Source organism: Dreissena polymorpha, chromosome 13 (assembly GCF_020536995.1).
Source record: "Dreissena polymorpha isolate Duluth1 chromosome 13, UMN_Dpol_1.0, whole genome shotgun sequence".
Classification (NCBI taxonomy): domain Eukaryota; kingdom Metazoa; phylum Mollusca; class Bivalvia; order Myida; family Dreissenidae; genus Dreissena; species Dreissena polymorpha.
This window is the reverse complement of record NC_068367.1, coordinates 70,353,661-70,377,681: the sequence shown is the minus strand read 5'-3', so window position 1 is coordinate 70,377,681 and position 24,021 is coordinate 70,353,661. Positions and strand designations below refer to the sequence as shown.

At 35.2% G+C, this 24,021-nt stretch overlaps 1 protein-coding gene across 1 annotated transcript; it reads left to right on the top strand.

Annotated features, from left to right (window-relative positions):
- The first annotated feature begins 3,019 nt into the window (after positions 1-3,019).
- Positions 3,020-12,332, top strand: LOC127855571 (protein yellow-like). Its single transcript, XM_052391302.1, has 2 exons — positions 3,020-3,933; positions 10,998-12,332. Exons 1-2 carry the CDS (start codon positions 3,462-3,464, stop codon positions 11,921-11,923), a joined length of 1,398 nt encoding a protein of 465 aa, XP_052247262.1. The 5' UTR covers positions 3,020-3,461; the 3' UTR covers positions 11,924-12,332.
- The last annotated feature ends 11,689 nt before the right edge of the window (positions 12,333-24,021 follow it).

The following is a 24,021-nucleotide window of genomic DNA, read 5'->3' as shown; positions in this document are numbered from 1 at the left end:
AACTGCACATGCTAATCTGGGATGACACTTTACACACATGCATTAAGTATTAAGCCCAGTTTTCTCAAAACAAAGCTCAATTCTTGTCCTAAAACGAACATGTCGGTAATTCTAAATAATGGAGCTGCCACTCGTACCTGTCAGGGTGGCATTTCGGCTGTGAAAACATTCGACGCCTAAACTAACCATTCTGCGAATTGCGGAAACCGACTGTCCGAGGAAAATCAACAATAATTCCACCATTCAAGCAAAATTTTGTTCACGTTTTGTCAATAGATTAAACGAAACTCATCGAAAAAATTGGCAAAGGCTAATCAGGGACGACACTTTCCGGCTAAATCGGATTTTTGCTGAGAAGAGACTTCATTTAAACGAAAAATGTCATAAAAGCGGAAAGTGTGGCGATATGCTAATTTATTGGCAGGACACTGTGCGGATTACGTAAACTATGTGTTGTCTTAAGATAAAACCCTCTTTTACACTTCTGGTTTCAACGTGGTAAGGTTTTTGTACTAGATAAGGATCTAATCATTGATCATACAGAGATAAGCAGTACGTTGATTATCGGTCTCAAAGACAGAACACATGTTGCATTTACTTTTTAAATCAAATACGACACTGTAATAAAATATTTTTAGCTATTTTTACAAGATATGGATGAAATATCTTTTTACGAAATAAACGTATATTGAGTAAAAACCAATAATGTTACATGTTTTTTTATTGAATAATTAATGGTTAAGTCGTGAAAAAAACTTAAAACAAAGACTTGTCAATATATATATTGATAGGTCTTTGCTTAAAATATCAACGTTACATACGTATTTTAAATAAATGGTCTTATATCAAACTAGTGTCAATACACTCCAAAACAGATATTCTGACACAGCTTGGGAACAATGATTTTTTATTAAAGGGATCTTTTCACAGATTCTGTCATGTATTCAAGTATATGTTATTACATGTTTTAAAATGATAAAGGTAAATACCGGAACTAAATAGCTCAAATAAAGAAAATAATAATATTAAAGAATGAAAAAAGTAAACGTCATCAAGGCTAGAACCACTAATCCACAAACCTCGCACTTAATTCACTCGATATCCGTGCTCAAACAAATAAAGGTGTATTTTATTCTTTATAAAATGTTAAAAGTATAACGATAACAAAAGAACTCTCCAATTTATTCAATCGTTTCTCGTATGTAATGCTTTATACTTTTCAGGTGTATAAATCGTCAAAAGATGCATAAAATGGATATTTTTTAGCATAGTTAATCTTCAGTACATGTATTACTTGTTTAAATGTATTACTTTTTATTCGCAAATATCAAAACTACAACAAAAACATGCAAATCTGACCCCTTGTGATCCTGAATGCTTCATCTATCGATGGTTGATGTAGCATGTCTTTTGATTGGCCCAGGAAAGAGAAGCAGCAATCGTTAGCAAATGATGCAGGATGTCATAGATCAGAAAATTGCTGACGTAAATAATTTGTGAAAAACAAATCGTAGTAATGTATGAAGCAATTTGAGAGGTGAATATTACGGATAATTGACATTAATTTAAACCGTCAAGTTTCTTTGTCATAGTCCAAGGCCCATAACTTCTCCAAAAATCAATGGACCAGAACGAAAGTCATACTTCATCTGTAAGTCGTGTAGAGCAAAGACCTATATAATACATTCTATTCTATAGGTCTTTGTGTAGAGTGACCCACACTCCAAATATCAGCTCAATACCTTAAAGCGTTTTGAACAATAAGTTCGGGAAATGAAATGTAGGCCAGACGACCAACATTCCGACTGCTATATTCCGAGCTACCGGAAGCATAATAATCAGCTCAATATCGGAAATAGTTGCGTAAAATAACTCCGGAAAACGGTTATTATGGAGAAAGGAAAAATAAGCCCAAGGGCCATGACTTCACCAAATAGCGAATGACCCGAACGAATTTAACACTTAATCTGTTGGTCATGTAGGTAGACTCACATACCGACAAATCAGTTCAATATCTGAAAGGATTCCGTAAAAAACTACGGAAAACGGTTATAATAACAAAAAAAATCATTAATGTCGTAGTTCTAGTCGATTTTGATGGTGTATCTGTGTTTATGATAGCGAAAGTAAAAATGTGTAGTATATTATATATATTTTATCAGGAAGTTATTTTAAAACTTTAAAGGAGGTTTGAATTCAAAGAGAAATACTGTTATATATATATATATATATATATATATATATATATATATATATATATATATATATATATATATATATATATATATATATATATATATATATATATATATTTATTTATTTATTTATTTATTTATTTCAGTCATACTTAATAATACATTTTTTAATAAACGTTTTTGATTTTCTAAGTTTGCTTCTTTATAAAATATCACACCAATGTTTAAAGCTTTATACGTCAGAAAGGTGCTGATTAACTTGTTATATTCCATAAGCTTATATTACAAAATAAGTTTGTTTAAGCATTAGATTTCACGTCGAAACGTGCCAAATTAAAAAAAATAACAAAGGAGAGGAGACCCCTCCCGCACTTTACCCGGTTGGGCCCCCATTCAAAAATTCCTGCGTACGGCCCTGCGAGTATTTACGGTAAAACGAGTTTGAGGCTAAACATGTCCGACATCACCTTACGTCTCAGAACTGCGCTTTGGGATCGGTAGCATCGAAGAGTTTTTATTATGGAATAAATGACACAACATTAATAAATAAAATACAATAATATTTGTGTAAACGTCAGATGCAACGGTTAGCTTCCACTCGCTTCACCTTTTTAACGACTATTTGCCATGCCACGACATGTTTTAGTTTGCTGCAAACTACGTTATTCCATACACTCACAAGAATGCACCAGTTGTTTGTGTATATTATTATTTGTATACTATAAATTAAGAACATATGTTCATTCGGAAATTTCCGTTAGATGCGGAATCCAGCGACATTGTTCCGTCGCCCCCGGGACTATTTTCTCTCGTCAAGTATGCAAAGCAGATGCCAAGAAATCACAGATTGCAATTAACCCTTCACGAGGGGTAGACAAAAATTTATAGCCACGCCTCGCGGTTGTTTGTCAAAGATCAATTGGATTATACATCGTGTGATTTTTCGCACCAAAAACAAATCAAAACCATTAATTGCAAACAAACTTTCCTATTCGTCAAGTGGTTTGAATGAGATTTGTGTTGAACAGGAATATATAAATAGCTAAGGTAATTGGTAAACCATAAAGGAATGTGGATTACTAGACAGAATATTTAAACTAGTACGTATAACGGTTATTCGTCCGTGTGTTGATGTTTTGATAAAGACATCCTCGTGTTATGTAGTATCAGTAACAGATCCGCTTGACAGAAAGACTTTGATATTATTCTGATATTAATTGGATTGTGTGTGTTTTCTAAAACTTACATTTCCCTGCAGATTTTAAAATGAATCTTATCCAATACGCCGTGTCAGTGACCATGATCAGCGTGATATGGGTACAGATGCCGTCTGGCGCTGACTCAGAGAGTCCCGTTCCTCTTGTTGTTTACCAATGGAATCTTCTCGAGTTTGAGTGGCCCAACGACACCGTGAAACAGGCAAACAAGGCCAGCGGCGAGTACATCCCCAACAACAGTGCCATCAACGGAATCAAACTTTATAAGGACAAGGTCTTTGTCACCGTCCCGCGCCTCTTTCCCGGCGTGCCGTCGACGCTCAACGTGTTAGTCAACGTAATTTCACCCGATATGACGTCATACAACGTGGCGAGCTCCAATATGCCGTCATTGAACGTGACATTGCTGCGACCCTACCCCAACTGGGAGATGCAGACGTTGTGGAATTGCGACGCCCTTCAGCGCGTGCAGAGTATGGAAGTGGACCCACACGCTGGTCTCATGTGGATTGTGGACACCGGTAAGCTATAAGACGTTTGACATAGATGCATGATTTATCCTACAGCTTAATGATTGAATATAAGAAAACTATAGATGTCATGTAAACTTGTGCTTTATATGCCTGTAGACCTGCATTAACTCTACTTCATGTACATCGGCATGCATCTTTGTTTTGGTCGCTTGCTTTAGTTAAAGAAAAATTTAAGTTTGTACAAAACCTTGTTCTACTTGATTGTGTTACATTTGGAATGCTGATCACTTTGAAATTGAATAGAGGCATATAGCACTATTTTGTCTTGTTACTCTCCCTAGAAAATGATATGTTAAGGACCATTTCGTGTGAGGCAAACGGGAAAGATCACAATTTATTTGCAATTACCACGCAATAATTCAGTATGTTTTCTGCAAACGCAAATATTTTGTTGTCTCGGCAAAGTTTTCTTATATAAATATTGTAGGATTAATAGAATACTAGTACTTTAGCAAGCCTCGCCTTGAAAACCTCTCTTCAACTCGTCGGATAAAAAAGTACACAAGAACGTCCGTTTATCAGGGGCGCCTACTCTTTTTGCGATGCAATGATTAATAAGCCAATGCAACGTCCGGGGTGGCGCTAAGGACCGGATGTTATGAAGTGTCATGGCTGATTTTACCGATTTAGTTAGTTTTATATGTGTGGTGTTGTTTTTGTTGTGTTTTCAACATATTTTGTGTGTGTTTTTTTAATCGGGCAATGTAGTGCGATTCAGCGAAGAATCATTTATCAATACATGTACAGAAACATATAACAACACATTTGAAAACTTGACGACCTTTATAAGTTGTGGCACGGTACACAGGTGGTTAGCGTGTGCTATGATATTAATTAGTGAAAATGTATTTAAGACTGAAATCTTCACGGAGTAAAGGGCATTTTCCCTGCAAAGTTCACGAACCTCGATACCATAATTCAATAAAACGTATGAAAAAACATTATAACCGTGCTTGCCGTTACATTATGCATCAAAACTAACTGTCCAGCGCCGTTTGAAACCTTTGTTTACATACATTTCAGCTAACTGACATTTTAAACGCACGAGTGATTGCATTGGTCCAATGCGGAGGTGTGTCTTTACAACTGGAGATTTCATTCATAAATACTGCATGATCAGTGTCAACTGGGTCATGTGTATCGTGTTATTTCTTAAAAGTTCACCCAGCATGTGTAAAAATATTGCAAGACATATACATTTCCATTTATATTACCATTTTATCAAATTTTAGATGAGCCATTTTATGAAAATGAGAATTTTAAGACCGATTTCAGTGAAGTCAATGATATATTTTTAATTTGCATGACTTTAACTCAACTTATTATGATTGTTTAAAAATGCGAGGTATTCATTTTGTACTTTTAAATGTGCGTTCATTATAACCTAAACTCTCCGACATTATTTTTTTTTGTTTATAATACAAAATCTCTATTCTTGCCATATCAGAAACATGGCTTGACAGCTCAGTAACAAACTCTGAGGTTTCTTTGGATGGTTTCAATATTATACACAGAGACAGAGATAGACATGGGGGTGGGGTTTGTATTTATATTAAGAGTGATTTGGCTTTCTCAGAAAGAACTGATTTACAAAATGATAGCCTTGAAGTTTGTTGGATAGAACTATATTTTCCTAAAACAAAACCAATATTAGTGGCAGCATGCTACAGACCTCCAAATCAAAATGATTTCTCGGATTTACTTGAAGAGGTTTTGTCTTAAATCAGGACAGACATAGAATGGTATTTGCTTGGAGACTTTAATATTTGTTTCAAACAGAAAAGATCTTTTTGATTAAATAAGTTTGAGGATATTTTACGTCTTTTCGACTTGAAACAAATTATTACATAGCCCTCTAGAATAACACCCATGACATCTTCTACTATTGACCTGATTTTATGTAATCATCAAAATAAGATTTTTCAGTCTGGAACACTTCCCTTTGGGGTTAGTGATCATTTACCAATTTTCTTTGCTCGTAAGACTGTTAAAGGTCAATTTAGTGTAAGTAAAAGAACCACAATTAGGTCTCTTAAAAATTACAGTAAAGACAGTTTTTTAAAGTTATTACAGGAAACCACGTGGGATAGTATTTTTACTGCCAGTACTGTGGAGTCCTCCTGGGATAACTTTAGAAATATTTTCCACAAAGTTTTAGACTCAGTTGCTCCAATAAAAAGTGTTAGACTCAAACAAAGGACAGAACCATGGCTTACTTCTGATATTCTTGCTTAATTAAAGAGCGTGATCGCCTTCTATATATGTTCAAAAAAGAAAAAAATAAAGATTTTTATAAGTCTTATTGTAAGTATAGGAACTTGGTTCAAAAAGAGGTAAAAAGAGCTAAATCTGAATATATCACTAATCAAATTGAAGAGAATAAAAACGACTCAAAATCGCTCTGGAAACATTTAAAAGATCTAGGCTATAGCTCCAAATCTCAGTCTTCTGCAAAAGTTGTTTTAAACATAGATGATAAAATCTGTTTTGATGACAAAAAGATTGCAAATTATTTTAATGACGTTTTTACCAATGTAGCATCAATGCTTGTTAGCAAACTACCGGCATTCCCAAATGTATTTAAAACCTCATCTAGTATCTTTAAAGAATACTATAGAAACAAGGTTCTATCAGAGAAAAAAATATATATTAAAACAGTCAGTGAAGAGTATCTTTATAAAGAATTATGTTCATTAAATCCTATGAAAAGTACTGGGTTAGACAACATTCCAGCACGGTTTATTAAGGATGGGGCAATTTTTCTAAAAAAATACCTATTACATTTATTATAAATAAATCAATAGTTGATAAAGAAGTTCCAACAGAGCTAAAAGCTGCTAGAGTAAAACCTCTTTTTAAGAAAAATATCCAGACTGATGTAGGTAACTATAGACCTGTCAGTATTTTATGTATTGCTAGTAAGGTACTAGAAAGGTGTGTATATAACCAACTTGAATCTTTTTTAGCGAAAAATAGTATAATTTATCAGTTTCAATCAGGTTTTAGAACAAATTGTTCAACCGAATCATGTTTGGTGCATTTAACATATTTCGTCAAATCACAAACTGCTAAAGGGTTACACAGGCATGATCATGCTCGATTTACAAAAAGCATTCGACACAGTAGATCACACTATACAGTGTGAAAAACTTAAGACCATGGGGGTTCAATCTGTAGAATGGTTTCACTCATACATAACTGGGAGAAAGCAAACAATGCATGTAAATTATACTTTTTCAGACTCGGAAACAGTAACATGTGGTGTCCCTCAGGGTAGTATTTTGGGACCTTTTCTTTTTCTATGCCATGTAAATGATATGGAAATAAGTATAAGCAAAGATTGCAAACTACTGTTATATGCTGATGATAGCGCCATAATTTTCTCACATCAAGATCCAAATGTCATAAGTAAAAAATTAGGATGTGAATTAGCAAACTGCAATAACTGGCTAGTTGACAACAAGTTGTCTCTTCATATAGGTAAAACAGAATGTATACTTTTTGGAAGTAAGCGGAAAATTAAAAAGATTGAAAATTTCTCAGTCATATGTAATAATCAAACTATAAAGTCTCAAAAATCGGTGAAATATTTAGGTCATGTTCTAGATAATACCCTGTCAGGTAATAAATGTGCAAACGACATCATCAGTAAGGTCAACTCGAGACTTAAGTTCATGTATAGACACAACAGTGTACTGGATTTTAACATTAGGAAAACCCTCTGTAATTCACTAATTCAATGCTTATTTGACGACGCTTGTTCGGCCTGGTATAAAAACTTCGGGAAAACTCTTAAGTCTAAATTACAAATTACACAAACAAGGTTGTGCGATTCATTTTAAATGTTCCACCAAGAACCACTCTGACCTGCTCAGATTTTCACAAACTAGGAATATTAAAACTTAATGATAGAGTTAAACAACAGAGTCTAAATCATGTACATAATTTTTTTTTATGACAAATGTCCAGTGTATATGAAAGAAAACTTTATTAAGAAATCTGATGTTCATAGCTACTGCACACGAAAGAGCAAATGTTATTTTTATGTTCCTGTCATAAAATCAGCGACAGCTTCAACTTTTTATTATAATGGTGCTTTAACCTGGAATGCTCTTCCAGAATCTATTCAATGTATAAATAGTCACTTCAAATTCAAAAAAGAAGTCAAAAAACATTTTCTTAACAAGTACCTTTAGGGTTGAGCATGGCAGACGGTGTTGTTTCTTTTAAGTATTTAGATATCCCCTGTCTTTGTTAAGTAACGAGTTTATATAATCATGTGCTCGCTCAAATTGTTGAACGCATATATACATTTTGTAAATTTTAGATATGCTAACTAAAGTATAAAATAATTCAATAACCATTTAACATAATATGACTATAGCTAGCTGCTATCTAGTTTATGTGGTGTATGAAGCAGTAATGTAAAGGACCCCTTTGGAAATAAGTCGCAAGACTTTCAAGGGCTTTCCTGGCAGTACATGTCGTTATATCAGACTAAAATTAACTAAACGTAAACTGTCTAATGTAAATGTACCTATAATTGTATACCACACGAAGTCAATTTAATCTGTGATATTTTTGTGTTCAATGTATGTGAGTGTCTAAGCTGAATTTGGTTTAAACTTCTTTGTGAACATTGTAAATTTTATTAAGGTATGTAAATGTATCTCAAATTTTTACCTCATTGAGTCAATTTTAATTCTGTCATGCTAAATATATGTGTTTGCTCTAATCTAATTTTGTTTTAAGCATCTGAGAAATTGTATTAAGGTATTGTAAATGTAACACACATGTATACCTCATGATTTCAACTCTATCTGTGATATTTTTAGTGCTCAGTATATGTGTTTGTTTTAAATTTATTTTGTTCTTATGCAAAATGTGATAAATTGTTTATGTTGTTATTTGACATGTATATGCCGAATAAATCTATCTATCTATCTATCTATCTATCTATCTATCTATCTATCTATCTATCTATCTATCTATCTATCTATCTATCTATCTATCTATCTATCTATCTATCTATCTATCTATCTATCTATCTATCTATCTATCTATCTATCTATCTATCTATCTATCTATCTATCTATCTATCTATCTATCTATCTATCTATCTATCTATCTATCTATCTATCTATCTATCTATCTATCTATCTATCTATCTATCTATCTATCTATCTATCTATCTATCTATCTATCTATCTATCTATCTATCTATCTATCTATCTATCTATCTATCTATCTATCTATCTATCTATCTATCTATCTATCTATCTATCTATCTATCTATCTATCTATCTATCTATCTATCTATCTATCTATCTATCTATCTATCTATCTATCTATCTATCTATCTATCTATCTATCTATCTATCTATCTATCTATCTATCTATCTATCTATCTAGCTATCTATCTATCTATCTATCTATCTATCTATCTATCTATCTATCTATCTATCTATCTATCTATCTATCTATCTATCTATCTATCTATCTATCTATCTATCTATCTATCTATCTATCTATCTATCTATCTATCTATCTATCTATCTATCTATCTATCTATCTATCTATCTATCTATCTATCTATCTATCTATCTATCTATCTATCTATCTATCTATCTATCTATCTATCTATCTATCTATCTATCTATCTATCTATCTATCTATCTATCTATCTATCTATCTATCTATCTATCTATCTATCTATCTATCTATCTATCTATCTATCTACTATCCATCCATCCATCCATCCATCCATCCATCCATCCATCCATCCATCCATCCATCCATCCATCCATCCATCCATCCATTCCATCCATCCATCTATCTATCGATCTATCGATCTATCGATCTATCTATCGATCTATCTATCGATCTACCTAGCGATCTACCTAGCGATCTACCTAGCGATCTACCTAGCGATCTACCTAGCGATCTACCTAGCGATCTATCTAGCGATCTATCTAGCGATCTATCTAGCGATCTATCTATCGATCTATCTAGCGATCTATCTAGCGATCTATCTAGCGATCTATATAGCGATCTATCTATCGATCGATCGATCCATCCATCCATCCATCAATCGATCCATCCATCCAGCCATCCATCCATCCATCCATCCATCCATCCATCCATCCATCCATCCATCCATCCATCCAAAGTTCATTTATGCGTTGAATAAGACCGAGATCGTGTAAATCGCTGCACTATTGATGAAGATATGGCTGCTCAAAGCGATGCACTCCGTTTTGGGGTGATTGCGAGTTGAATACCTTGTTATATATATTTGATAGTGAATTTATTTATTTTTTATGATTATTTATCATTCAAAATGATGTTTTCACTAATTAATATCATAGCCACACGCTAACCACCTGTGGCACGGTAAAGATTTTAACAGAAAATCGATGTATTTTGCGTTTAAGACGAGCAAATGTCCACCCAATGAAATCGCTAACAACATCAAACTATTACTTTGAACATGTATATGTTGTTACAAACATTTGATTCTTATGGATCTAATAGATACTTTGGTGTTTTTACAAAAGAGATGGAGCCAATTCCAAGGAAGTGGCGCTAATAACAGGAGGTGGCGCCAAAGCACCTTTCAGCTATTTTTCAATGGCGACCATACACTTTGTGTGTCGTATTCCCGGTTGGATGTTCTCTCTTTATTCTGAATTCGATCATAATGAATTATAATTAAAACAAGTTGAGTCTACATTGTTATGAATAAACATTTGTTGCAAAGAGATATTGAAGTATGTTATTGAATATAATATAAAACTGATAAATAACATTTATAAGTCGTACTATATACGATGTTTATGCTATAAAAGAAATTACCGGCGAGGCAAATAATGCCGGAATATTTTACAGTAGTGAGACTCCACCCCACAACTCACCCAATAAGAATACACGACCAAACCACCATTTTAAATGTCCTATTGGTCAGCTCCCTCACGCACAATGTTGATACATGCAATACAATCCATACAATCTTGATACATACTGACTGACTACTGTTGTTCTTTCCTCGCCAGGTTACCGTGAGAACATGGGGAATCCCGCGCCAGGTTATCGTGACGTCACCACTGTGCCCAAAGACGCGTGTCCTCCTAAGATTATAATCTTCGACATCAACAAACACTCCATCGTCCACAAGTACACGTTCCCATCGAGCGTTACTGGTGTCGGCAGATTCTACTTAAATGACATTGTTCTCGGCTTCGAAAACGGAGCGGCTAGGTACGCCTATATCTCGGACACATTGGCGTTCAAGATCGTCGTATACGACTATAAAACGGATAGTTCATGGGCGTATTCGCACCCAAACATGGCGGCGGACCCTGTCTACATGAAACTGACGATTGGGAATGATACGACGACTCTCGTCACCGGTATCAACGGCATCGCACTTTCGCCAGATTATCAGTATCTCTACTACAGCTCCGTGGCGGGTGTCGGCTTGCACCAGATCAAGACGTCAGTCCTGATATCGGCGAGAGGCGACAACGTCAAATTCGCAGCGGCCGTCCGAACGATCGGCTCCAAGGTCTCCCCCGGCGACGGCATGGCGTACGGAAGCGCCCACAATCTCTATTACTCTGCGCTTGGAAAGAACGGTATATATAAGTGGGACGTCCGGAAGGATCTAGGGAGCACCGGAAGTTTCGATTCAGTGGAGATGAAGACGCAAGCGAAGTTTGTTTCAGATGCCCGAATGGAGTGGGTGGACACGCTCGTCATCGACGGCGCCGGCTTCCTGTGGTTCTCGACCAGCCGCCTGAATAAGCTGTTTAGCGAGGGTGGCGTGCAGCGTTATGAGCCGAACTTTTACATTTGGAAGGTGTACGTCGGTGATACCAACTACATGACGGCGGCGAACCCAACACTGGGTGCCGGAAGTACCCCTGCTTCCATTCTGATTATCTCTCTCAGTGCCCTCTTTGCTGCTTACCTCGTGTAGAAATCATGGACGGTTTCGACAGCTTCTTTTCAAATTATTCATTGTGTGTGATGTGTTTGTCCATATGTTTAGCGCTTCAAACGTGATTCATCATTTTGCAATAACTAATCAATACCCTTATACTTTATTCTATTTTAATGATAATCATATAGTGCCTTATATTTACGCATGTGCATTAGTGTCGCCCCAGATTAGCATGTGCAGCTGATTTGTGTGAACTCTGCACGTTTCAGAACTCCAATAAGCATACGGCTTAGTAGTTCATTTTGATAATGTTAATGTATTTTAATTGTATTCACCGTATCATAGTATTGTGTAAAATATTACCTTTCCTGTTCCTGAAGTTATGTTATTGTTAACACTGGTTTACTTTTAAATAAAGTCTGTGAACCGATTACAGTAATTTTTACTCGGTTCTGTTCTTTGTTCTCGCTACCTGATTGGTTCGTTATTTCCGCAAATCTGCGTTGTCACTGCTTCCATGTCCGCCAAGGACTTAATGACGAAAACCTTATATGTATGTGTTGTTAAGGCTCAAAGAAAGCTATGTACTGTTGAATTAACATGTGCACAGCAATGAAAACCTGAAACCTGGTAAATCATTTACATTATTTCGGTATCATTTACAAATATTACAACAACGTTCTATACTTTTTGAACATTTAAACGGAAGTTTAAGGGTTGTTCTTTTCAAATCTTTTTACCGCAAAACCGATTTTGACGGTTTGAACGAGTTGGTAAAAATAGGCAACCTAAGCTTTTCAAGACATTTAAATAACTATAGTGGTTTAAAGTTTCCCGATTTTTCTATAGAATGGCATCATATGGAAAATAGTTGATGCTATCTCCTTTTCTAGCCGGTTTCGATTCAAATAGATAGCGACTGTTCGCTATTTCCCATCCTCCCGAACAATGCTCTAACATAGCCATCTTCAGAGGGTTTACAATGGCATGTCGACGGCGCCAGGATCCTGTGTGTTCAACTGCATTGGAGCATAGCGATACAATGACGTTTTACTCGTTTGCTATAATAATAATAATAATAATAATAATAATAATAATAATAATAATAATAATTATAATAATAATAATAATAATAATAATAACAAGGGCTGTTTGTAAAACATGCATGCCCCCCATATGGGCTGTCCGTTGTAGTGGCAGCCATTGTGTGAATACGTTTTTTGTTACTGTGACCTTGGCCTTTGACCTAGTGACCTGAAAATCAATAGGCGTCATCTGCGAGTCACGATCAATGTACCTATGAAGTGTCATGATTCTAGGCAAAAGCGTTCTTGAGTAATCATCCGAAAATCATTTTACTATTTCGGGTCACCGTGACCTTGACCTTTGACCTTGTGACCTCAAAATCAATAGGCGTCATCTGCGAGTCATGATCAATCTACCTGTGAAGTTTCATGATCCTAGGCATATGCGTTCTTGAGTTATCATCCGGAAACCATTTTACTATTTCGGGTCACCGTGACCTTGGCCTTTGACCTAGTGACCTCAAACTCAATAGGGGTCATCTGCGAGTCATGATCAATCTACCCATGAAGTTTCATGATCCTAGGCGTATGCATTCTTGAGTTATCATCCGGAAACCATTTTACTATTTCGGGTCACCGTGACCTTGACCTTTGACCTTGTGACCTCACAATCAATAGGGGTCATCTGCGAGTCATGATCAATCTACCCATGAAGTTTCATGATCCTAGGCGTATGAGTTCTTGAGTTATCGTTCAAAAACCATTTTACTATTTCGGGTCACCGTGACCTTGACCTTTGACCTAGTGACCTCAAAATCAATAGAGGTCATCTGCGAGTCATGATCAATGTACCTATGAAGTTTCATGATCCTAGGCCCAAGCGTTCTTGAGTTATCGTCTGACAACCACCTGGTGGACGGACCGACAGACCGACCGACAGACCGATCGACATGAGCAAAGCAATATACCCCCTCTTCTTCGAAGGGGGGCATAATAATAATAATAATTATTATAATAATAATCTCTTTATTTTCCGAAGGTAACAATTAAGACAACACATTGATACAAAGTCATGCAAACAGTTTAACAATGGCAATCTTATTTTCAATGAGGCCTTCAAACAACTTTGGTTTGTATAATGCATTTCTACATTACAATGCAGACATGTAGACTTCGACTGACATAAGAGTACTGTAACAGTGTAATAGAAGTGTCATAAAAAGCAAGTATATTATATGACTTCTCTTATATTATTAATTTCTCTTCAAATATTGAAATGGTCTCAAGGAAAAAATATTTATTAACAGAAAGTATTTAAGAATATAAATGTATTGTTGATTACATTTTCCTATATGCACACACTCTAACGCACCCGCGCACACACGCACACCTATATACACACACACAGACACACACTTATACAATTACCATATCTTAATTAACACGACCAATAACAATAACAAAAAGTTAACAAAAACAGCCGCGTACATTATTGTACAAAGTCAGAGATTAAAAACGTGGAATACATTATACTTGAAATAGTTTACGATTGACAGAAGTGGCTTATATACACAAATATTATAATTACAGAAAACAATATTCATGACCAGTGTTGTTCACAATAGGATATGAAATTACACAACTGTTATGAAGAATAGCCTGCACCTCCTTGCTATATAAGTAGTTTGAAAAAGCTATATGTATATTTGTTTGCAGAAATTAAATCTACAGTAATCATTACGACACTTATGGAGGGGCATTTGACTTTTGAATAAGAGGAAAACAGAAAAATGTTACTACGCGTGAGACTCATTTTGCGCCTCAAAGAGGAAATATTTCTTAAGCCTATGTTTGAAAGTGGTGAGAGTGAGGTGACTGGCGAATACGTACCGGTATGTGGTTCCATATTTCCATACCAGAGTAACTAAACGACTTTTTAAAAAGGTTTGAGTGAGGTGTTTTATGCGTCAAATCATTGTTTAATATCGATCTTAAATTGTAAGTCGTCAATATATCTGGTCGTTAAATTATGAAGAGATTTGTAAATAATTATACCTGTGAAATATTTAGATCTGTTTTCAAAAGAAAGCCATTGAATTTTGTGTGATAAATCATAATCATTTATATTTAAATCAGTACGTAATATTACTCTTAAAAACCTTATTTGCAGTTTTGATATTCTGTTTATGTCTCTAGTATTTGCATTTTGCCATTTGACACATCCATAATTAATAATTGGTGTTACATACGCATTATAGAACATAATTTTCATCTCAGGTGTTAGAAAATATTGTATACGCCTGAACAGTATTAATTTCGTAACAAGTTTTGGACAAGTTATATCAACATGAGCCTTCCAATTTAAATGTTTATCAATATGAATACCTAGAAGGTTTTTGGGTTGCAACATGTTTTATTTTTTTAGTTATTTACAAACAAATTTAGATCTTCTGAATGTTTAAGTTTTTGGCGTGATCCTATAGTCATGCAAGTAGATTTATCTGGGTTGACTGCCATTTTATTTTTCAAACACCAATTTTGCGACCTTAGTAAGTCGTCTTGAAGTGTGCAATTTATCATAGTTATATTATTCCCTTTACAGTGGATTGTTACATCATCAGCATACATGTCAGATTCTGATGTTAGTTTTAAGGGTAGATCATTCAAGTAAAGTAAAAATAACAAAGGTCCTAAATTGGAGCCTTGCGGGACACCGGAACTTATTATACAGGTGTCTGATGTTACTCCATCTGCCCGAATTTGTTGCAAACGGTTTTGTAGATATGATTAAAAAAACCTCAAAGACGAATTCGAAAAATGATATAGTTTCAACTTGTGCAGAAGAATGGTGTGGTCTACTAAGTCAAATGCTTTTTTGAAATCCACAAAAATAGTTCCTATTATATAACCATCGTCCATACAATTTAACCATGAATCAACGAGTCTGATTAAAGCAGTTTGGCATGAGTGCTTTTGTCTAAAACCCGATTGGTGTTCATTTAGTATACATGTTTCTTTTAAATATTTATTTAATTGAATGGCTACATGTCTTTCAATTATTTTAGAAATTGTAGGTAATAAAGAGATTGGTCTAAAATTATTTGGATCATATTTATCTCCTTCTTTATGGAGAGGTACGACACTTGCTAATTTAAGTAAGTCTGGAAAGATTCCGGTTAAAATTGAAGTATTTATTAATGTCGTAAGAGGTTGTACGATATAATGTTTGCAAAGTTTAAGGATATTAGGTCCTATTCTGTCTAAGCCACTTCTTTTATTAGGATTAAGTTTATAAATTAATGTAAGAACTTCCATAGGCGATATATATTCTAATTTGAACTCTCGATTACACAATTTTTCATTTAAAAGTTTTTTTAAATATTCTAAATTTTCAGGTTTGAAAACTGTTTTCTTAATTATATGAGATATGTTAACAAAATGTTTGTTAAGTCAATTAGCCACAAGCTGTCTCCCACTAACATTAACATTGTTTATGTTTAATGTTTTAGGTAAATTTGCTCTTTGATTTTCACTATCATTTGATATGCTTTTGATAGATCGCCACAATTGTTTAATATCTTTCTTCTCTTTAACAGCATTATTGAAAAACGCTCGCTTATTTTTCTTAATTATGGAATTGCATTTGTTTCTCCATATTTTATACTGATCAAAATTGCTGCAAGCCTTAAATGTATCCCTTTTTAGTCAAGCCTGTTTTATTTCATCAGAATACCATCCAGGCTGATGTATGCGCTTAACCCGCTTACTTTTAATTGGCGCATGCTGGGATAATACTGTGCAATATATTGTATAAATTCCTTAGGGTCAAATTCGGATCATTGGTAGTTTCTATAATATTCATATCATATTCTAGATCTTGTAGAAACAGTGTTTCATCAAAATGTTTAAACGATCTATAAGTTATGTGTCCATGTTCAGATATAGACTTACTTTTAAGTTTACAAAGGAGTGTACACGTGATTGGATAGTTATCACTGAGGCCTATTACTGGAACGTTAACTTCTTATACGCAAGATATTGATGTTGTGTACATGATCAATTATTTTTGATGACGTTTGTGTTACTCTGGTTGGATATTGAACCAGTTGTGTGAGTCCGAAATCAAGTACAGTTTTTGCCAATTTTGTATTATTAAATTTATTAGGTGAAGAAAATTCAATGTTAAAATCGCCAATAGCTGACCAATTCATATTAGATGATTCTGCAAATTCCATTTTGTTTCTCAAATGAATCAATCCAAGACTGGGGACTGTTTGGGGCACGGTAGATAAAGCATAGAAGATGTGATTTATTAATTTCGATAGCTACCTGTAGCCAACTAGTCTCAATGTCCGTGGATTCAAGATCAAAGCGACGAACATAGCTTATGTTCTTTTTTGAGATATATAATGAGTCCTCCACCAGCCTTTATTGACCTGTCTTTACGTTCAAAAACGAAGTCGTTAGTAAATAGATCTGTATCATTAATTAAACCTGTTAAAAACGTTTCACTCAAACCAAATATATCAATTGACCCTGGCTCTCCCATTATAAGTTTGAGTTCATCTAATTTTGGAAGAATGTGTTGAATATTCAAACTTGCTACATGAATACCTTGTTTGCTGAAAGTAAAAACGTTTTTATGAATCCACAATTTATCCTTGAGATTATTATTCGTTTTGAGAGGAGGCATTTTCGATAAATCTACGTTTTTGCTAACATTTAGATACTGGTATGAATCATAATTGCAATAACAATACAACGTACATGTAGTTTTAGAAAACACAAATAGTGTCAGGTTGAATATCATAGTCACAAATGATTTTGTTGCATTCAGTACATATATTGTTAAGTTTAAGAAATGGGTTTTCATGAGTAAATAAGTCAGAGTTGATATGTCCGTCAGTGTTTTCCTACCATAATCTGTGATTTCGGCAATCTTCTGTCGAGTGGTTTGCTTAACCGCAACGTCTGCACGGTGACCATCGTGCACGTAGCTGAAAGTTTTTATTACAAAACTGGCGACCGTTGTTCTGGAAACGGCCTCTAATTCCATATGTCGCTCCTGTCCATGGTGGCCGAGAGTAACGTGTAGTGGCGACTCTGTGTGCTAATTCTCTCGCAGACGTATGTTTAGACTTCACAATTGGAGTTACCGTGTTAATTGTCGAAACCAGTCTACTCGAGTCTTTTTGACACAGGTGTATACCGTCTTTTAAGTAGAACGGACGAATTGTGGTTTTATCAGCGTAAATGAATGAATAGTAGCAGTCAATGAGAACAGCACCCGTTTTCATACACAGTTTCTTTATTTACCGGCCCGATGTCCGTGTCCGTTCGCGGACAGAGAGTGCATAAATATACAGTGCACTGGTGACGAAGAGCCTCAAATGTTGAGCGAAGAGTTTCATACACACTGCGTGATATTCCGGAAGCTGCATCATTACCTCCGACATAAATTACTATTTTTGTGTATTTTGATATATCGTCAGTCAAAAGACGAGCGTAAATGTCTCTCGATTTCTTACCGGGAAGTGTACGTACGTCCACATTGCTCTGAAGGCCACTCTTACTAATACCTTTAAGAATTGAGTCTCCGATTTATAACGTTCTATTTTGTTCAAGTCTGGGTTTATGTACGAAGTCATTAGTATGTGCGTTTCCGCTTTCTGTCAGTTCCGAAGTGTTCTGCGAATTTTGCAAAGCGGGCGACGTTATTTCTACATCAAATGATTGCGTCGCGGGAAATGTTGTACGATTATTTGATAAATCATACGATCTAGTAGGAGTTTCCATCAATTTATTTAGCGATATTTCAGTTTCTTTTTGTTGCGTTAAAATATTAGACATCTGGGTTTTCATTGATTTAGAGAAGGATTGCCATCGTTTTAGAAGTCCCTCGTTCAGGTTGCTCATTTGCGTTTTAACAGATTCTGAATTTGAAGTAACATCTTTCAACTTATTTTTCATGTCACTACAGCACAGAGTGTGTTGATTTTTTAAACCACATATAATATCTTTTATTTCAGCGAGTTGCGTTGAGGTCTGTAGTATGTGTTCCCGCATTTCACTTTTGAGTTCATTTATTTCACTTGAAACGGATTTCATAAAATCATTCAATATCTCATGGATATTCGAATTTGTGTCTTTATTAATTCGACGAGCATGCTTTTCTTTTCGTACTGACTGAACTGATTCACTGAGGCGACGTAATTCTTCATGGCTATCGGATTCATTTTGATTTTCCGAAAGTTTAGATTCGTTTTTGCTTATTGACATCAAAAGTTTTTTGAAGGCATTGTTTACATCATCAGTTGTCGTTTCGTCATTTTGTAATCTTTCTTTTATGTTTTTTAACATCGCTGGCAGGTGAATTTCCGTGAACTGATGAGAGTTTTTCCCGTTGATTAAACACGAACTTTTTGTGTGATACAAGTGTAATGTATAAATACCCTGTCGACCATAACTTAACTTGTATTGCGTTTCAACAAGATTTCCCTGTCTGTCGTGCACCGGAACTTTGCAACATTTACACGGAAGAGTGTTATTGCTGAAAAACTGATCTGCCGCAATCTTGAAAAGTTCATACATACCAGTGTTTAGTAAAAGTCGAAAACCTCCACATGTCTCGTACACAATCACATCTTCTTGATCGGTGGAATCCAACTTCTTTTGTAGTGACTTACTCATATTTAGCGTGTAATCCACACCAACTGCGGCGCCATCAGTAACATTTTTTAACTCCGCGGGTGCCGCTGTCCCAGCGAAAGGCACAATATCACTCATGTTACGTCGTTTACTTTTGTCCGAAATCAACAAAATTACATTGTTCTATCGACTTTTTTTCAGAGATTCTGTTTTTGTATTATTTAAATGTGTTTTTATGAACCAGACGATTAAAAACAGTTAAAAACTTAATTTAAACGTTAAACTATACCAGGCATAGTTATCTAAATATACGTACTGTCGGCCACATGGGTAACACTTACCGGTATTTCATATAATTTTCCCTAGGGAGAAATTCTGTCTAAGACTTGTGCTCAAAATCATTAATATTGCTACATACTCGACAATAATATGTCATACGTAGAATCAAATAAGATAGCTGTTTAAATTTTATTTCATATTTCGTTGAATAATATTAAAAAGAAAGAGAAAGGAATGCTTGTAATGCACCGTCGCTTTCTATCAATACGTTGGAAATTAGTGTTAAATTGTGTGCAAATGTGAGCAATCTTTGTAGAAAATAACAAGCATGTAAACATAAACAATCGATTCGGATCGGATTCAAGTAGAAATTGCGTTTTAAAAATTTGACGTTTTAAAAATAATGTTCATTACTAAATTTTGTAAACTTGCGCTCAAACGTGCAAACTATGTCTACATGAAAAAGTATAAGAAAAAATACAGTTGGTAATGGGGAAAGAAAATTCCGGAATCCAAATCCAAAATGAAATAAAAAAAACAAGAAAAAAAAAACATATTCTACAACAATAAACAATTTATTCAAACGAAGTTTAATGTTTGCAATATCCGTTTACGAAGGATATATACTATCATGTTCAGTATATTGTTTATATACTCAGTATCTTTGTAGATATACTATAATGGCAATGTGCATAAAAACCAATTCACGTAAACGATAGTGATGTGCTCAACAGTCTTTGTGTTGAACTGACCAGAACTCTTTCTCAAAATCTCCGCTTTAAAGACAACAAAACAAAATGACATGAGTGTTCATGTCCTCTTCACACGGTTTCCGTTTACTAGTATACATAGAAAATAAATTGAAAAAACATTGTTCAAGACGATTAAATGATAAATAATTCAAAAATCTACATTGGAACCTGAAGATATTAACTATAATGTCATATTTTGAGTCACGTTCTGGGAAAACAGTACTTAATGCATGTTCGTAAATAGTCATCACATGTAAGCCTGTGCAGTCCGCACAAGCTAAGCAGGGTATGAAACTTTCCGCTTACACTGGATGTGCGTTTCGCAGTGACCTCCTTTAACCAAAAATTCAATAAAACCGGAAAGTGTCATCCCTGATTGGACAATGCGGAATGCACAGGCTAATATGTGACGACACTATACGCACGTGTATTAAGACCAGTATTTCCAAAGCGCGTCTCATTTTATACTTACACGCGAGAAATGATGGCCTCATGTCGTTCACTTATGTTTAGCAGCATGATGTGATGAAATATGCTATGAAAAAGTAAATATAATACACGCACAACTAAAATATTGGTTACAATGTGTTATATATCATTCAACGTACCACAACATATATGTTATGGGTTGTTACAGACGCATTTGGGCCGTGCTCTGTGAAAAGAGGGTTTAATGCATGTGCGTAAAGTATCGTCCCAGATTAGCCTGTGCAGTGCACACAGGCTAATCAGTGACGACACTTTCATCTTTAGTCCACTCAGGCTTATCAGGAACCACTTTACTCACACGCATTAAGCCCCCTTTTCACAGAACACGGCCTATTTGTTTACCCACATACGCAATAAGATTGATCTAGAGAGTTTTACATACATGACCGAATTTAAAGATATCATTGTTAACGTTCCGATTAAAGACTTTATAGCATCTGCTTTCGTCTAACCATATAAAGTACTTTAATGTTTGTAAACTGTAAGGGACAACACTTTTACGCTTTTGTAGATTTTTTTCTTAATTAAAATCCAGTTTAGACCGAACTGTTTTCCCTGATTAGTCTGTGCGCACTGATTTAACTACATGAGTATATCTTTACCAAGATAGTACCGTAAGAACGACAAGACAATCAGCCTGATAACCAGGTAACCTAATAACCCAAAAGTTATTAGGCTAGTTGACCACGTGACCTCGAATATCCGTCAGTCGGTCTGTTTTAATGTAAAATGACGTCATTTTTTTACGAAATGACGTCATTATACCAGCGCAATTCTCCGGTTAAACTCGTTTACAATGTAAATGAGCGGTGAAAAAAGGTATACCGTGTAATGAAAAGAAAATGTGTTAAATTCGATGTAATGACGTGAATAACTAGAATACGTCATTAACCTATTATTCTCTATATGGTGGAAGCCTATCTTGCAAAAGTTCGCGCCCGAGGAAAATAGTTCTTTTGATCTTACTTATTACTCAATCGAGAAGCGACACTTGGTCGACACAAAAAACACCCCAGGAAACCCGATACCTTGCGGGTCGTGTATTACCATAGGGGACTGTGCTGTGCATTTCGGCACGAACATAAATAGGGTAAGTAAATTGGAAAAAATAATTTTTTCAAAGTCCAATTTGAAACAACTGTGTATTAACATTGATAACAAAGGTATTGGCCGATATGTAGAAAAAATCCTGACAAATTTTCTTAAAAAATGAGCGAAATGTGGCTCCCTGAAGTAGAAGATCGGGCAAAACGGGCCATGTTCAGCAATTTAGGGGGAGAAAAAACTGCTTTAATTTGCAAGCCACTGCAATAATTGTGGCTTGCAAATTAAAGCGGTTTTTTCTCCCCTAAATGCCTGAACATGGCCCGGTTTACCCGATCTTATACTTCAGGGAGCCACATTTCGCTCATTTTTTTAAAGAAAATTGGTTAGGATTTTTTCTACATGTCGGCCAATACCTTTGTTATCAATGTTAATACACATTTGTTTCAAATTGGACTTTGAACAATTTAATTTTTCCAATTTACTTACCCTATGTATGTTCGTGCCAAAATGCACAGCACAGTCCCCTATGGTATTACACGACCCGCAAGGTATCGGGTTTCCTGGGGTGATAAAATTCATCGTGTTGAATTCTTATTAAATTTAAAACACCGGAACGACCAAACAATGTATAAATATTGATTAAATGCGCAAAAAGGTTGGTCCTCTGAAGTAAACCTGTTATTTCAAATTCGGACAAAGTACGGGTCTCGTCATCTTGTCACAGCAATAATAAGAGTGTTGTTCTGAGAAAACTGTGCTTAATGCATGCGCGTTAAGTGTCATCTTATATTAGCCTGTGCAGTCCGCACATATAAGGGACGAAATATTCCGCCTTTATTGAATGTTTCGATAACAGGTCTCTTATACACGATAATCAATTGTAGGTGGTAAGTGTCGTCCCTGATTAGCCTGTGGATGATGACAAGTTTTCCAGATATTGTACATTTCCAATAATCTGGATATACGAAGTCCAATGTTTAGATCGTGTTTTTATCTTCGTAAGGGAAGGTTTGTATTTGTACTATTATACCAAATTAATTTTACGTCACACAATAATTTGACTTTAACCAATACAGCTGAAAATCGATAAATGTCTTCCTTGCCTCCCATGTACAAAGCACAGCTATTTGCATGATCTTTGATCGAAGCATTCTTTTGATTGCGGCAGTGGAATGGTCTATGGATCGACCTTCAGACATTGGCAAAGCAAAAAACCCTCGTTTCTCCAAAGGGCGGGGCAAATATTGAGTCACAAAACGATTGGCATTTTTTTATTTTTGGTTTTGACTAACTTTTTAGATCGGTAATCATCAGAGGTCATGTAAAATACACGTTTTTCTCTTTTCGTTGCGAGTTTTACAAAGGTATACATGTAGCGAAAAGAAACAACGTATGCAAAGGAATGTATTGAATTAACTTAAATAGAGTCGTTTTATCTGAGCTTTGGTTTATCTTTGTCATATACTGTTTGCATAAACTAAGAACCTATGCCCAAGTCAATATCCACTTGTACTAAAGACATGTACATTTCTAGATAGGTAAAGCCCACAAGACTATTTGTGGGCTATCTGTAGTTTATGCACTTATGACCATGGGATAAGGGTAATCATTACAATTCTGCAAATAATGAAATTGGGCCATGCTCTGTGAAAAGAGGATTAAATGCATGTGCGTAAAGTGTCACCCCAGATAAGCCTGTGCAGTCTGCACAAGCTAATCAGGGACGACACTTTCCGCATTTATGATATTTTTCGTTTCAATAGTCTCTTCTTAGCAAAAATCCAGTTTAGATGGAAAGTGTCGTCCCAGATTAGCCTGTGCAGACTGCACAGGCTAATCTGGGACGACACTTATTGCACATGCACTTAACCCCCTTTTCACGGAGCATGGCTCA